This window comes from Pristiophorus japonicus, chromosome 21 (genome assembly GCF_044704955.1).
Source record: "Pristiophorus japonicus isolate sPriJap1 chromosome 21, sPriJap1.hap1, whole genome shotgun sequence".
NCBI classification, from domain to species: Eukaryota; Metazoa; Chordata; class Chondrichthyes; family Pristiophoridae; genus Pristiophorus; species Pristiophorus japonicus.
The window spans coordinates 43,918,752-43,935,218 of record NC_091997.1 but is presented as its reverse complement, the minus strand read 5'-3'; the positions used below and the strand labels follow the sequence as shown (position 1 = coordinate 43,935,218).

At 44.9% G+C, this 16,467-nt stretch overlaps 1 protein-coding gene across 4 annotated transcripts in view; it reads left to right on the top strand.

Moving 5' to 3' along the window:
- map3k14a (mitogen-activated protein kinase kinase kinase 14a) overlaps window positions 1–16,467 on the top strand; it is a 62,442-nt gene that overhangs the window by 24,725 nt on the left and 21,250 nt on the right. For 3 of the 4 annotated variants that reach the window (XM_070864715.1, XM_070864716.1, XM_070864713.1), the window contains exons 2-5: window positions 10,658–10,888; window positions 11,731–11,800; window positions 13,483–13,705; window positions 14,944–15,588. In XM_070864715.1, the coding sequence (XP_070720816.1) occupies window positions 10,672–10,888; window positions 11,731–11,800; window positions 13,483–13,705; window positions 14,944–15,588 (1,155 nt within the window). In that variant the 5' untranslated portion in view covers window positions 10,658–10,671. Of the gene's footprint in view, window positions 1–7,536; window positions 7,590–10,657; window positions 10,889–11,730; window positions 11,801–13,482; window positions 13,706–14,943; window positions 15,589–16,467 lie in introns of those variants that run through there. The other variant, XM_070864714.1, reaches the window with a different exon arrangement.

The window sequence follows — 16,467 nt, the reverse complement described above, 5'->3', positions numbered from 1 at the left end:
ATGAGCACAATCATAATGACGACCCCCCCGCCCCCCCACCACCCGCTCCTGCTGACCCCTCCCCTACCCTCACATACTGATCCCTCCATTACCCACACATACTGACCCCTACCGTACATACTGGCCCTGCCCTAGTCGCACCTGCTGACCCCCCACCCCTCCATTACCCTCACATGCTGATCCCTCCATTACCCTCACATGCTGATCCCTCCATTACCCTCACATACTGACCCCTCCCCTACCAACACATACTGACCCCTCCCCTACCCGCACATACTGACCGCTCCCCTACCCACACATACTGACCCTCCCCTACCCTCACATACTGACTCCTCCCCTACCCTCACATACTGACCGCTCCCCTACCCTCACATACTGACCCTCCCCTACCCTCACATACTGACCCCTCCCCTACCCTCACATACTGATCCCTCCCCACCAAACACATACTGACCCCTCCCCTACCAACACATACTGACCCCTCCCCTACCCGCACATACTGACCGCTCCCCTACCCACACATACTGACCCTCCCCTACCCTCACATACTGACCCCTCCCCTACCCTCACATACTGACCCCTCCCCTACCCTCACATACTGACCCCTCCCCTACCCACACATACTGACCCCTTCCCTACCCACACATAATGACCTCTCCCCTACCCTCACATACTGACCCCTCCCCTACCCACACTTATTGACCCTCCTCTACCCTCACATACTGATCCCTGCCCTACCCGCTCATACTGACCCCTCCCTTACACAATCATACTGACCACTACCCTACACGCACATACTGACCCTCCCCTATCAACATATACTGATCCTCTCCCCTACCCACACATACTGAGCCTCCCCTATCTACACATAAATCCTCACTCCAAAGATTTGAACACATAATCTAGGCTGACCGTTCAGTGCATAGTTAGGGAGTGCTGCATTGTCAGAGGTGCTGTCTTCTGGATGAGACAGATCCTGTCTGCCCTGCCGGGTGCGCGTAAAAGATCCGACGGCACTGTTCGCTGAAGAGGAGGGGAGTTCTCCCGGTGTCCTAGCTAATATTTATCCCTCAACCAACACCACCAAAAACAGATTATTTGATCATTTATTTCATTGCTGTTTGTGGGAGCTTGCTGTGTGCAATTTGGCTGCTATGTTTCCCTACATTACAACAGCAACGACACTTCAGAAGTACTTTGTTGCCTGTGGTTCTTTCTTTCCTGATATGAATGCAAGCCGTTGTTGTTTGATCTGCGTTCTGCACTGAACTCTGTGTGTTCTTTGCACTTTGGTTTCTGCTATGCTGCAGACTACCACAGACAAGCTGCTGTAGAACCTGGACTTCACATCGCACATGTGTACACAGCCTAGTCCCGATAATTCAAAGCAGTTATTTGTCCCCTCAAAATTTGAATGAATCAATTGCATTAAAATGACACAGTTGCCTTTTTAAAGTGCAAATCAAGTTACTCAGTAATTCAAATGAAGCAAGTTTAACAGTAGACTGTAAATTGCTGCTGTACTTTTACTGTTACTTTGTTGGGGGAAAACACAACTCATTCACTTACAATTAGTCAGATATGACAGTTAAGGAAGTGTGAGTTCGTTGCTGGTTTTCAGTGTTTTGCTGGTGCAACAAATTTTATGCTGTTTGCAAATGACAAGTTGTCCAGCAAGATTTCCATAAAATGTTGAAAAGTCAAATTAAAGGCACTATGTAAACACAGTGTGACTGTACTTAAACCCTGCCTGAGGAAGACTGGTTAACATTATTCTCACTCAGATATGAGGTATATCTTATCAGATAGCATGCTTGGCACAGAGCCTCACTCAATGAAAGGGAAGATTAGATAATCAGGCACAGAGGTTAGTGTGACCGATTCGCAGTCCTCCAACTTCTCTGGTGATTAATTGGTCATTTGGGAAGACTGTGAATAGTGTCAAGTAAGGCTTCATGATGGAATGTTAACCTCTAAACAAAACCCACCATAGTTACATGGCATGAGTTGTTTACATCAGGTTTTATAAGCAGTTGCTACTTCTATAAAGCTGGTGAGGTCCAAGCTGGGCCCACTTTTGTTCTTACTATATATCGATGATTTGAATATAGAGCAACACAATCTTGAAATCTGCAGAAGATACAACAGTAGGCGGCTTGACAAACAAGTAAAAGATTGAGGAGAACCTAGACAGGCCAGTGGAATGGGCAGGCAGGTGGTAGATGCAATTTAATGATGATAAGTGAGGGGGTGATACATTTTGGGAATAAGAACAGTGAAAGGGAGTATACACTCAACGGAAAGATGATGAAGGGTGTAAAGAAACAAAAGGACCTAGGGACTGAAATACATAATTCCCTGCAAAGCTGAGTGCAGATAATTAAGGCTATTTTTTAAAATGGGACAAAGGCTTTTGAGTTTTATAACAATAACAACTTACATTGAGATAGCGTCTTTACCGTAGTAAAATATCCCAAGGTGCTTCAAACAGAAATTGATACCAAGCCACATAAAGAGATATTAGGGCAGGTGAACAAAAGCTTGGTCAATGAGGTAGCTCTTAAGGAACATCTTAAAGGAGGAGAGAGAGGTAGGGAAATGGAGGTTAAGGGATGTATTTCAAGGATTTGGAGACTTGACAGCTGTATGCACGGCCTCAAATGGCGGAACGACTAAAAATTAGGGATGCGCTAAAGGTCAGAATAAGAGGAGTGCAGAGATCTCAGAGGGTTGTAGGGCTGGCTGTATGAGGTTATGGAGATAGGGCACAAGGGTGATGGGCAAACTGGATTTGGTGCTAATTAGCATATGGGCATGAGTTTTGGATGAGCTGAAGTTTATGGAGGGTGGAAAAAGTGGAAGGCTGGCCAAGAGAGTATTGGAATAGTTGAGTCTGTAGGTAACCAAGGCATGGATGAGGCTTTCAGCAGCCGATGGGCTGAGGCAGGGGCTGAGATGGACAATATTACTGAGGTGAAAGTAAGCAGTCTTGGGAATAGAGTGCAAGAGTAAAGAAGCTATGTTAATTAGAAACATAGAAACATAGAAAATAGGTGCAGGAGTAGATCGTTCGGCTCTACGAGCATGCACCATCATTCAATAAGATCATGGCTGATCATTCCCTTAGTATCCCTTTCCTGCTTTCTCTCCATACCCCTTGATCCCTTTAGTCATAAGGGCCATATCTAACTCCCTCTTGAATATATCCAATGAACTGGCATCAACAACTCTTTGCGGCAGAGAATTCCACAGGTTGACAACTCTCCTGAGTGAAAAAGTTTCTCCTCATCTCAGTCCTAAATGGCCTACCCCTTATCCTAAGACTGTGTCCCCTGGTTCTGGACTTCCCCAATATCGGGAACATTCTTCCCGCATCTAACCTGTCCAGTCCCGTCAGAATCTTATATGTTTCTATGAGATCCTCTCTCATTCTTCTGAACTCCAGTGTATAAAGGCCCAGTTGATCCAGTCTCTCCTCATATGTCAGACCAGCCATCCCGGGAATCAGTCTGGTGAACCTTCGCTGCACTTCCTCAGTAGCAAGAATGTCCTTCCTCAGATTAGGAGACCAAAACTGAACACAATACTCCAGGTGAGGCCTCACCAAAGCCCTGTACAACTGCAGTAAGACCTCCCTGCTCCTCTACTCAAATCCCCTAGCTATGAAGGCCAACATACCATTTGCCTTCTTCACCGCCTGTTATACCTGCATGCCAACTTTCAATGACTGATGAACCATGACACCCAGGTCTCGTTGCACCTCCCCTTTTCCTAGTCTGCCGCCATTCCGATAATATTCTGCCTTTGTGTTTTTGCCACCAAAGTGGATAACCTCACATTTATCCACATTATACTGCACCTGCCATGCATTTGCCCACTCACCTAACCTGTCCAAGTCACCCTGCAGCCTCTTAGCATCCTCCTCACAGCTCACACCGCCACCCAGTTTAGTGTCATCTGCAAACTTGGAGATACTACACTCAATTCCTTCATCTAAATCATTAATGTATATAGTAAAGAGCTGGGGTCCCAGCACTGAGCCCTGCGGCACTCCACTAATCACCGCGTGCCATTCTGAAAAGAACCCGTTTATCCCGACTCTCTGCTTCCTGTCTGCCAACCAGTTCTCCATCCACGTCAGTACATTACCCCCAATATCATGTGCTTTGATTTTGTACACCAATCTCTTGTGTGGGACCTTGTCAAAAGCCTTTTGAAAGTCCAAATACACCACATCCACTGGTTCTCCCTTGTCCACTCTACTGGTTACATCCTCAAAAAATTCCAGAAGATTTGTCAAGCATGATTTCCCTTTCATAAATTGCTGACTTGGACCAATCCTGTCACTGCTTTCCAAATGTGCTGCTATTTCATCCTTAATAATTGATTCCAACATTTTCCCCACTACTGATGTCAGGCTAACCAGTCTATAATTATGCATTTTCTCTCTCCCTCCCTTTTTAAAAAGTGGTGTTACATTAGCTACCCTCCAGTCCATAGGAACTGATCCAGAGTCGATCTACACAAAATATTGGTTAGGCCAAAATGGGAGTATTGTGTACAGTTTTGGGCATCCCGTTACAAAGGGTATTAAAACCATAGAGACCGCACAGTGTAGATTCACCAGTCAATTTGGTGGGGATTGCTCTAGCAAAGAGGCAGCACAGACAAGATGGGTTGAATGCTCTCCTTCTGTATTGTGAACCTCTATGGTTCTATGATGAAACTTTCAATTAATAAAATCTAATCTTGTTCTGCTATGCACAATTTTAACAAATATGCCATTTGAGATCAGGAAGCAGGTTGGAAATAACAGTGAATGAAATGGAGAGCACACAGTCGGTGATGGTACCGCAGAGTGCAGTGGGAACACAAATTATCCAAACACTTTGCTGCCTGAACTAGCTGCACGTCCCTGTGTGTGGACAAATTAATCAAACTGTGTATCAGTTTCTGTGCAGCATTAATGTTGGAGACATTTTCTTGAGTAACAGTCATTGCACACTGAGTAATTAATTATGTGAAGTGTTTTCAGATGTTTCCCACAATGCAATTAGAAGCAAGTCATTTTTAAAAATAAAGTAGCTTAGAAATTGGGCCACGTAGCATCTATTTTTCAGGGTGCTATGCAGCCTCCTAAGGTCCCAAAATGTCAGGCAGGAATCACATGCACACTTCCGGTTGGAACTGCACCACCCACCATATTGGATAAGGACAAACAAGAGACGTCCTTTACCCACGGCTGAAGCACGCCTTACGCCCTTTACATATGAGCCTAACGACTGTTTGAAGTCCCCATTCCAACATTGTTTGGCCTGAGGCAGCCAGCACCATCGTGGGCTGAACTTAGGGAGACCAGCCCTAGGGAGCGCCTGTAATAAAGAAGGTAAGTAACTTGCCTGAATGTGGAGCCGGGAGGAGCTGCACCGGACCCCACATCAAAGAACCCGATCAACACTACCGAACCCTAACCCCCTACCCTCAATCACCTTACACCCTGACCCCTGACCTTCCTCTACTCAACCCCGGTTGGGGATCCCCGGGTCTGACCTGCAGACCCACTTACCTGAGGGCTGCTGCGACACTAGGAACGACTAGATTTCTCTTTGAACTTCCACCAGGCTTTGCTGGCAGGTTGTTGCACCATGCCAGTTCCATGATAATGAGGATTGAAGGTCAATATCGTGGGAGCCCCAGACCTCACTATTCTGGTGCAAGGTCCTTATCCTCCACCCTCAGAATGCCCAAAAATGGCGCTCCCAAACTTCTGGGCCAGAATATTAAGAATCATAGACGATCAGAGGAGAGGGGCAAATTGAAACAAAATAAGTGCTATCCTTTTCCAAATTCCCAGGGACATAGAAACCTCCTTTCTTTTGAAGATTTTATTGGAACTGTCAACTTAGCTCAGTTGCTAGTACCTTCGCCTCTGACAGAAGATTGTGGGTTTAAGCCCCACCTCTTGGGCACACAATCTAGGCTGTCACTTCAGCGCAGTACTGAAGGAGTGCTGCACTTTCTGATGAGACACGTGTGGCTGGTTAAATGAATTACACTATTTGAAGAGGAGCAGGAAATTCTTCCTGAACCAACAACAGCCACCACAGAGGAGTTAGTTATTCATTTCCTAGTTGTTTGTGGAACTTGCTGTCAAAAAAGTAGTTCATTATTGTGTGAAGTGCTGAGGGATGTGATAATAAGGTGCTATATAAATGTAATTCTATTGGGGGATGGGATTCAGAGTCTGTATTAAACACTACATTGAAAGAAAGAAATAATTTGCATTTGCATAGCAGCATTCATGGCCTCAGGACATCCAAAAATGCTTCACAGCCAATGAAATACTTTTTGAAGTGTAGTCACTGCTGTAATGTAAGTAACTCAAAAGCCAATTTGCACACAGTAAAATTCGCACAAACAACAATATGATAATGACCAGATAATCTGTTTTAGTGATGGTGATTGAGGGATAAATATTGGCCAGGATACTGGGAAGAACTCCCCTGCTTTTTTTGAAATAGTGTCATGGGAAGTTTAACATCCATCTGAGAGGACAGACGGGTTTAATGTCTCATTCGAAAGATAGCTTCTACGACAGTGCAGTACTCCCTCAGTACTGCACTGGGGTGTCTCTGCAGTGGGCATGAACCCACAACCTTCAAAGGCGAGAGTGCTACCAACTGAGCCATGGCTGACACCTAAGAGGCAGCATTAAACACTATACATTGGGTGGCAGAGCTCAATGTCTATTAACTAATTCCAATGGAATGCAATCAGTAGGATGTTGATTTGCGCTCAGTCTTACTGCCCGCAATCTCTGTTGGGATACCTGAGTTTATGCTCACTTTCAGTTACCTCCTTTCTCAATGGGGCATGTGATCTGGGTGGGGTGGGGGGCTTAATTGGAGGCAGAACAAATTTAAAATGATAAGTTAAAATTGAGAGCGCATCGGACCTGATATCAGAAATGAAAGTACTGCAGTAAGAGAGATGTGCAACAGGATAGTGAGCAACTGAAAGAGAAAGACCAACATTTGGGTTCTGTGCAGGCCACTCAAAACCTGAAACTGTCTACCTGTTCCAGGAGTTGGGTGCCTCTCTGTGCATTTCTGAGTTTTTTGGAGGTGTTCTTCTAATTATAGCTGTTGTAGTAACCTGTTTACATTGAAGTTTTAGTGCCAAGTGTATAACTGCTAATCATTGTGCTCAGCTAAAAACAATAGACCAGTAAATCAGCCTGGGAATCCACGCACACTTGTGGCTGTTATGTGTACGTTTCTAAACCGGATCCACCATACACATATTGGGACATGCTCATACCAGCTAGGCCTGTTTTCAGTTAAAAAAGCTTCCTGGAATGAGGTATTACTCTTCCTGTAAATCAGGAACAACAGCAGCCAATGGCTGACAGAGGTTTTGAGGATGAGGTCATCCAGTTTCTATGTTATTGGCTTAGCTTTTGGCTGCTTTCCAGCAAGAAAGAGAGAGAGAGAGAGTGAGCAGTTTAGTAGCTGGTTTTCCTGCAGAAATCGTTTCTCAATATTAGGAGAAGGCACTAATGTAATTCCGTCCCCTCTGTTCCAGCTTGGGTATGTATGCTACAGGTTTGCATAGTTCATTGTTTAAAAACTCCAGCTGAGGGTGTATTTTAACTGGATCGAGGAGAAGTAGGCTGTGCGAAGCTATATTCAGAAAGCAGACCAGGAAATTGTTTTGAAGAATGTTTTCTACAAAGGGTAAATCATCACTGAAATAGTACGGAGGTTAACTGCTTCATTGTTTCCAGATCATTACCACATGTCTCTTTCCTTCCCTCCTCCAAAAAAAGACATGACTGGAAATTATTTGGAGATGATTTCGTTGCCAAAGGTTTTCAAGGTTTTTGAACCTCACTGGTTCTATCTCACAGTGGATATAGTTTGCTATATACTTATGAGATAATGAAGGGGCTCGACAAGGTCGACGCAGAGAGGATATTTCCACTCATAGGGGAAACTAAAACTAGGGGACATTGTCTTAGAATAAGGGGCCGCCCATTTAAAACTGAGATGAGGAAGAATTTCTTTTCTCAGGTCGTGAATCTGTGGAATTCTTTGCCCAGGAGAGATCTGGAGGCTGGATCATTGAATATATTTAAGGCGGAGATAGATAGATTTTTGAGCGATAAGGGAATAAAGGGTTATGGGAAGCGGGCAGGGAAGTGGAGCTGATCAGCTCAGCCATGATCTTATTGAATGGCGGAGCAGGCCCGAGGGGCCAAATAACCTATTCCTGCCCCTATTTCTTATGTTATGCTATTGTTACATATACCAGGACTGAAATACTCTGCATGCTTTCTGTCTTTGTGAGCATTTTAGTGAAATGTGATACTGGCTAGCTGCGAGCTTGCTTCGGGTCAGCACTCAGATCTTGTAACCTTCTGCATTCTGGTTCCTTAAAGGGCCAGGTATTGTTTCAGAAGACTTTTTTTTATCAATAGAGAGGCACACAATGACGAGATTACAGCTGCAACAGTTTTTTTGTGTCTATTGCTACCAATTTTTCATATTTTTAATTTAGAACTATGTTTTTTCAGTCTAAGTTTGTACCATGGTAGATTTGCTGCAGTAGCACTTTGCAGCGATGGTCAGCATTCCAGTGTGACTGTTGTCAGAGGTGACTGTTCCAGCACTTGTGGCTGGCTGTCTTAAAGTTCTCCAGTATGCCCTTTAAGGACTTGGGTTGAATCCAATGAAAACAGTATTGGGTTCAGAGGATGCAGGTAGTCTGCTGTAAAACTTATTTATTTCTGGGACCTGGTTTTGTACCCAGCCCAGACATGATATAAAAGACTCCTCTCTCTGCCGCTCTAAGCCTCCTAAGTGGAATGTGTGCAGGGAGTCTCAACCCATTTCCGAGTTGGCACAAGCCCACAGCACGCAACTGCCAACAACTTGAAACAAATTGGCACAAAGTTGCCAGTTTCGCACAGAGAAACCACACGGCTGGCTGAAGATGAGGGAAATGAAATAATCCTGGCTGGTGCAGTACGGGTCGCTCTTCTAGGGTTTCGGTTAAGGCCTATTTTGGGGTAAATGGAACTTCACTCTGCATCTGGCCTATGCCACACCAATCCTGGGAGTGACCGATGCCAGCATTGAGTGTCAAAATATTCAATTTCTAGCACGGACAATGCTGATTCTTACAACTATAGGCCCATTTGGATCAGTTTGCCCCTAGCCCATCAAGCCCTTAACCCGGCCCTGCCTCACACTCTATTTACTTCATATTCCATCAACATAGCCGTCTATTCCTTTCTCCCTTTATGACCCTTTATGACCCCGACATTTGACCCTGAAATGAGCTTCTGGCCACATATCCGCAGCATAACTAAAACCGGCTATTTCCATAACCTCTGTAACATTGCCCCACTCTGCCCCTGCCTCAGCTCATCTGCTGCTGAAGCCCTCATCCATGCATTTGTTACCTCTATACTTGAGTACTCCAATGCCTCCAACATTCTACCCTACGTAAACTGGAGCTCATCCAAAACCTGGCAGCCCTTGTCCTAACTCGCACCAAGTCCCGCTCACCCTTCACTCCTGTGCTCGCCGACCTACATTGGCTCCCAGTTAAGCAACATCTCGATTTCAAAATTCTCATCATTGTTTACAAATTCCCTCCATGGCCTCGCCCCTCTCTATCTCTGTATTCTCCTCCAGCCTCACAACTGCCCCCCCCCCCTCCCCAAGATGTCTGTGTTCCTCAAATTCTGCCCTCTTGAGAATCCCTGATTATAATCGCTCAACCCTTGGTGACAGTGCCTTCAGCTGCCTAGGCCCCAAGCTCTGGAACTCCCTGCCTAAACTTCGCTGCCTCTTTACCTCTCTTTCCTCCTTTAAGGCGCTCCTTAAAACCTACCTCTTTGACCAAGCTTTTTGTCATCTGCCATCATTTCTTCTGATGTGGGTTGGTTTCAAAATTATCTGTTGTTGAATAAATAAGGAGAAACTGTTTCCACTGACAGCAGGGCCGGTAATCAGAAGGCACAGATTTAAAGTAATTGGCAAAAGAACCAGTCGAGATGAGGATACATTTTTTTATGCAGATAGTTGCTATGATCTGGAATGCACTGCCTAACTTTAAAATGGGAATTGTATAAATACTTGAAGGGGAAACATTTCCAGGGCTATGGGGCAAAGAGCAGGGAATGGAACTAATTAAAAGTTGTCTTTCAAAGAGCTGGCACAGGCATGATGGGCCGAATGGCTTCTGTAATGTATGCCCCTGTGACTATGCTCACAGGGTCGTAGAGCTGTCAAGTTGTGAGTGGCTTAGCCAGTCGTGTGATGTTCACAAGACTCAATTAAACTCTAGCCAGTTGGGTTCGGGGGATCCACGATGAGGCAGGTGAGCCTGGTGGATGAAGTGGTAATGTGTAGTATTGCGAATAAACCAACTAGTTCTTAATAGCAATGTGTTGCTATGAATTCTTTAGCAAAGAACCCATGAAACAAATACATTACAGCTTCCTTCTGTCCTGTATGATTCTATGTCTTCAGGCCACAGGTGCTAACTGGCACGGTCAATGTGATTAGTCACCAGGCCAAGAAATCAGGGTGAACTCCTGCTGGATTTATGTTTCCTTTCTAAGGTCCATTTGTTGCCTGCTTTCCAGGTCAGATAGAAGAAATGGCAGTCAAACGGTCAACCCGACACACAGCTGAATCAGACATCAGGGACCAACAAGAACTCCCGATCAGCCAGATGGAGAGCAAACGGTCTGAGATCAGCGAACACAAACGCTGTACAAAGATGTGCCTCCCAGAGAAGGTTTTAACCGAGGGAACGGCAAAACAGGAAACGGATGACAATGGGAACAAATATTCATATATTGCACAGGCGACAGGTAAGCGGAGAGTCCTGTTATGTAGCATTTGGCTCAAATTACATCAGTCACTGAGCAGAGGGTCGGTGGAAGTCTATTGATATCACTGATGGGGCAGGCCATCATTTTTTTCAATGTACTGTAATGAAGCTCATGGGTGTCACAGACTATAAAAAAAAAAGTCGACCGATGTGCCTTTGTTCTCAAATGCATTTTTTTCTTGCCAAAAGGATAAAGATCGTTAACTATTTAACAGTAAGGAGCCATACTGAAAAAAAAATGGAAACTAATCCAAACCTATCATTAACATTGTATCAACAGCAGCAATTGATGAGTGGCCTGTTGGAGTGAAAGGGCATCACCCACTGCTTCCCTTTATGATTGGGTCGCTGTATATAGAGGAAGCATTCAGATTCAGTCCGGTTTTGTGTTTTCAAATATCCGAATGCAAATCCAAAGTCAGTTTTTAAAAAAATAATCTGTTTTTACAAATGATGGCAAATGGAACAATACCTTCCCGGACCATCAGAAAAAAATCCTCATCAGGAAAACTGGAAATTTAGACTCATCCATTTATCAGACAATGAGAACTCCACAGCCTGCTAGCCCCCTGGACCACCAGGTATTTGGTCACTGAGGACTTATCATCCCCTAGATTGCCAATGAGTCAGGTGCCACTGGCTCAGGAAATGCTCCTCCTTTTTTTTCCCGAAAGAAATCAAAATGAAGTTGAGGCCTACACTGCACAATTGACGTAACTTAGTTTGGGCAGCGCCTTCCGTTCGGCTGAGTACGGCACTCCATAGTGGTGCTAACTGCGGACTGCCTTTGTGCAACGTTTAACAGGTTATTTGTCTTTACAGGTGTGGGGAACCAAAAGCTCATTCCCAGTTGTGAGAAGCCGCAGTTTATAGCCACACCCAACAGTTACAGGTAAGAAGCTTTCACAGTGTTTTGTTACTAATCCAGGAACAGCTGTCTTCACGATGCACTTAAAGAAGGAGAAGGGCTGGCCAGTAACAGGACAGAAGCTGCGTGTCATGGGATGGCACAATGCACAATTACGGAATGATTAGCCTGGTAACGGTGAAAGAGAAATTCAGAAAGTAACACAGATTAGGAGACCAGCCTGGTATTGGAGGGTAGAAGGCCATCCCAGTAGCACAGGTTGAGAAAAGAGCCTCATGATGGATGCTGGGAAGGAACATAAGAACAAGAGTAGGCCTTTCAGCCCCTCGAGCCTGTTCCGCCATTTAATCAGATCATGGCTGATCTGTACCTCAGATGCATTCACCCGCCTTTGTTTCATATCCCTCCATACCGTTACCTAACAAAAACCTATCAGTCTCAGTCTTGAAAGCTCCAACTGTCCTAACATTCACAGCCTTTTGGGGGAGAGAGTTCCAGATTGCAACTACCCTTTGTGGAAAATAGTGCTTCCTAATTTCACTCCTGAATGGGCTATCTCTAATTTTAAGAACATTTTATGCCTCCTTGTTCTGGACTCCCTCACCAGAGGAAATACTTTCTCTGCAACTAACTTATCCAATTGCTTTGTCATTTTAAGCATCTTAATTAGATCACCTCTCAACGTTTTAAACTCAAGACAATAAACCAAGTTTAAGCAACTTGTGTATATATTTAAAAAAAATATGTTTCAAAACTTGTATAAAAAAGTAAGAAGTATTAGATTGAAAAAGTTGTAGTTTTGAGTATGTAGGCTGCACTGTTGAGCAAACTAAATATGAATTCTGTGAGAAAACCACAATAATAATCATGCTGATAATTAAGGATGCATTAATTTGCAACACCTAAAGTTCTGATTGGGTCCACTTTGTCACATGACTGACTGCTGATTGGTTCCCTTGGAGGATAAGACACACCTAGCAGTTTCTCTGGATTAAAACCACCCTGTCTACATAATCAGTGACTTTGCAAAGTGTAATTGGAGCCATTCCGACTGTCCACACCAGACAGAACAAAGCTCACTCTCACAGGTTAAGATCTTTTGCCACCCTCAAACAAGTTCCTGACCTACTCAATCCCCAGCCCAAGTTCCTGACCTACTTCACCCTTCCCCCCCCTCCCGTTGGCCTACTCCTTCCCCCCATGCCACCCCCCCCCTCCACGCGTCATAGAAAGGACATTGAGTGCGGGTCGCGGATTAACAGGTTTATTGGGTATGAAGTGAACAGTGACAGTATCGTGACTTCCAAATTTCATCCAGTCTTATCATTTGGATCACATTCTTCTGCCATCCCCACTGTGCTCGCCATACTCCTTACACCCCTCTCCACCCCACCCCCACTCGGACCAAGTTCCTGACCTCCTCGCTCCCTCCGATCACCTCTCTCTCTCCCTCCGATCCCTCCCCTCACTCTCTCTCCTTACGATCTCGCTCTCTTCCCCCCCTCCCCCCTCTCTCTCTCTCTCTCCCTCTCCCCCCCCCCCCCCTTTCCCCAGAATCTGGACAGGAGGAAGACCCTACAGCGCGCATGCATACAAAAGGGTCAGGATTCCATGGCACGCATACCCAGAAGGACACAACAATGTTCGTGCAGATAATCACTCTGAGTCATTAATTCTTTAACCAGATATTTGTTTTGTTTTCTCAGCAACTGTGCGGAAAGGTTGAACTTAGAAAATGTTCCAAATAATGTGGCAAAGGTGGCTGAAGGGAAAATGCCTCGGCCGCAACAGGACCGCGAGCTCAATAAATATCCCAGAAGAAAGCGTGGGAAGAAGAAATCCAAACACAAGGTCAAAAGGAAGGGCAAAGCTTCACAAAAGCAATCAAGGACCCCTGAGCAGGAGAGCTGCCCCCCAATACCAGTTCAAGTACGTGGCAACCTTTCTCTGATTACCACAGAAAGTTGTTGAGGCCAATTCACTAAATATATTCAAAAAGGAGTTAGATGTAGTCCTTATTACTACTGGTGGGATCAAGGGGTATGGCGAGAAAGCAGGAATGGGGTACTGAAGTTGCATGTTCAGCCATGAACTCATTGAATGGCGGTGCAGGCTCGAAGGGCCGAATGGCCTACTCCTGCACCTATTTTCTATGTTTCTATGTTTCTATAACACCCAGCAATCCTAGCAGGAGTTACTGGAGTGAGAAGTCAGGATGGCATTTCTCCTTCCTTAGTCTCAGGACACCGGACCAGAAAAAGTGCTCCCACTGTCCCTCCAGCTGAAGCTGGCTAATTGGGCTCCGATGCTGGATCAAACATGTTAAATTATCATTAATCTGCTAAACCTTCACACTGGAATGCGATAAGTAACAGTATGATAAATAAACAGTTGAGGGCCGATTTTAACTTTGGGTGATAGTGTGAAATGAGTGAAACACCCATTACACACCAGCGGGCAAGGCTCCACAACGATAGAAAGCATGAGAAAAATCGACCCTGGTGAGTCAAAATATACAGCAAAAACCTCTACCCAGCAAAGACCAATTTGATCCAAGAAACCCTCTCCATAGCCGCCAACCGTGGTAGACTTTTTTCACGAGATTTCGTCACATAACCTCCGACCTACAACCAAGCCTTCCGCCCGCGCCCGCCCCCCCCCCCCGCCACCATGCTCCCACCATTGGTCGCCCAATATATCTATCCTCATATCGCCATCCCTTCCCAATCCAGGAAAGCGAACAGACTGTTACCCGATTGGATGGTCCTTGACCATCAGAAAAACAGCACTTTCCCTCCACATCTCCAATATTTTTATGACTAATTAGCCAAAGTGTTCGAAGAAAATGAAAAAGAATTTAAAAAAAAAAATGCCCCTATGAAATTTCTCCCGGATTGCTTGCAGCAGTATCTGAGAGATTAAACTAATTCCTGGAGACTCCAGGACAACCCTGGAAGGTTGGCAACTCTAACTCTCTGTCAGCATCTATCTTTGGCTAATTTTAAAATGAATTTTCACCCTTTTGTCTCATTTATTCCAAGGCTACAACCATGGCCTACCATTCCGTGAAGCAAGCTGATGGTACACCTGGCACATGACAGGCCTCTTTGATCCCACTCTTGGGTCTTGATCCCTCTGTTAATGAAGTTGAATTTTTTTATTTGCAGGAAAATGATGCTGAAAACAGCACCTCCGATTTCTGCAGCAGCAGCAGCAGCAGCCGGTGTGAACTTGAGAAGGCTCATATCAGCGCAGGCGGGAGGAACTCCCACAGGTTGTGTGGATTGGGCCTGCAGAACCGATTCCGGGAAGAGGAGAAAATTGAGAGTATGTACTACAATATCGAGTGCTTTGATAACAAAGTGAAGAAGTCTAATGTCAGGCCCATACCCTCGTTGCCCATAAAAAATGGAGGTCTTGTGCATAATATGGACTATCCAAAAATGGCAGATGCTTTAGAGCAGAAATTAAACATGGACACCGTGCCACAGCTTGAATTGAACCAGGTTGTCCCAGATGAGACACTCGCCTGCCTCAAAAAGCAGGACATTTGTTTTAAAAATAATGCAGCCATGCTCTACATCAATGATGAGGAAGGGGACACTGGAATACGTATTCCTGATTCGATAAGTGCAGAAGAGACCTCTCCACCACAGTACTCTGCCTTCCACGCTGATCCTAGGAAGGGCTACGTTATCTCTGAGAAGTTAAAGTACTTGACAATACATTCACCACAGTGGGCGAAATACTCAGAGGGATGGAAACAAATGGAAAGGCTTCCAGACACCAATGAGGGCGTCCTACAACATGAGGTATGCAATATAATACATACAAGGCGCAGAGCTACACTGTATGTTACTGCAAAATGGATATCTGGTCTGATTTGTGCCACCATGTAGACCATCGCAGTACAGTCAATGCCAAATCTGCACAGGTTCCACCATGGTTCTTAACCATCTCCAGCTCAACATATATCTAGCTCATAATTGGGGGAGGAAAGGGAGATGGAAGCAATTTGATGCATCAAAAAAACTCCCTTCTGCTTTAGTAGGAGGGTGTAGTCTCTCAGCCAAACCATTTGAGGGAGCAGCCAATCAGTTAGTCAACCTGAGCCTCTACTTGCCCCCTAATAATTGGTTACTGAATGGCTTTAGCTGTGAACAGGAGCAAGCTATTTGCTCTTTCTCTTGGATTCTGAATGGAGCATGATGTTCCAAAGACCTAAAAGAGGGAAGATAGACTAGTATTTTGTATAGCCCCATTCACAGCATAAGGATGCCCCAAATTGCTTTACAGTCAATTATTATTTTTTTGAATTGTAGTTACTGTTGGTTTGTAGGCAAATGTGGTAGCCAGTTTGCACACGAATGACCAATTAATTTATTTTGGTGGCATTGGTGGAGGAATGAGAATGAATGGCCAAGACACTCAGCAAACTCACTACTCATTTTCAAAAAAGTCCTATGGGATTTTTTTATGTCCACCTGAAGGGGCTTCAGTTTGATGTCTCATCCTAAAGATGGTATCCCGGACAATGCAGCACTTCCTCAGTAATACACTGAAATATCAGGCTCGGTTATGTGCTTAAGTCCCGGAGTGGGGCTTCAACATACAAACTTCTGACACACAGGCAAAAGCTGACCAACTCAACAAAGCCATCACTTGACTCAGCTGGTAAACTTTTGCCTCTG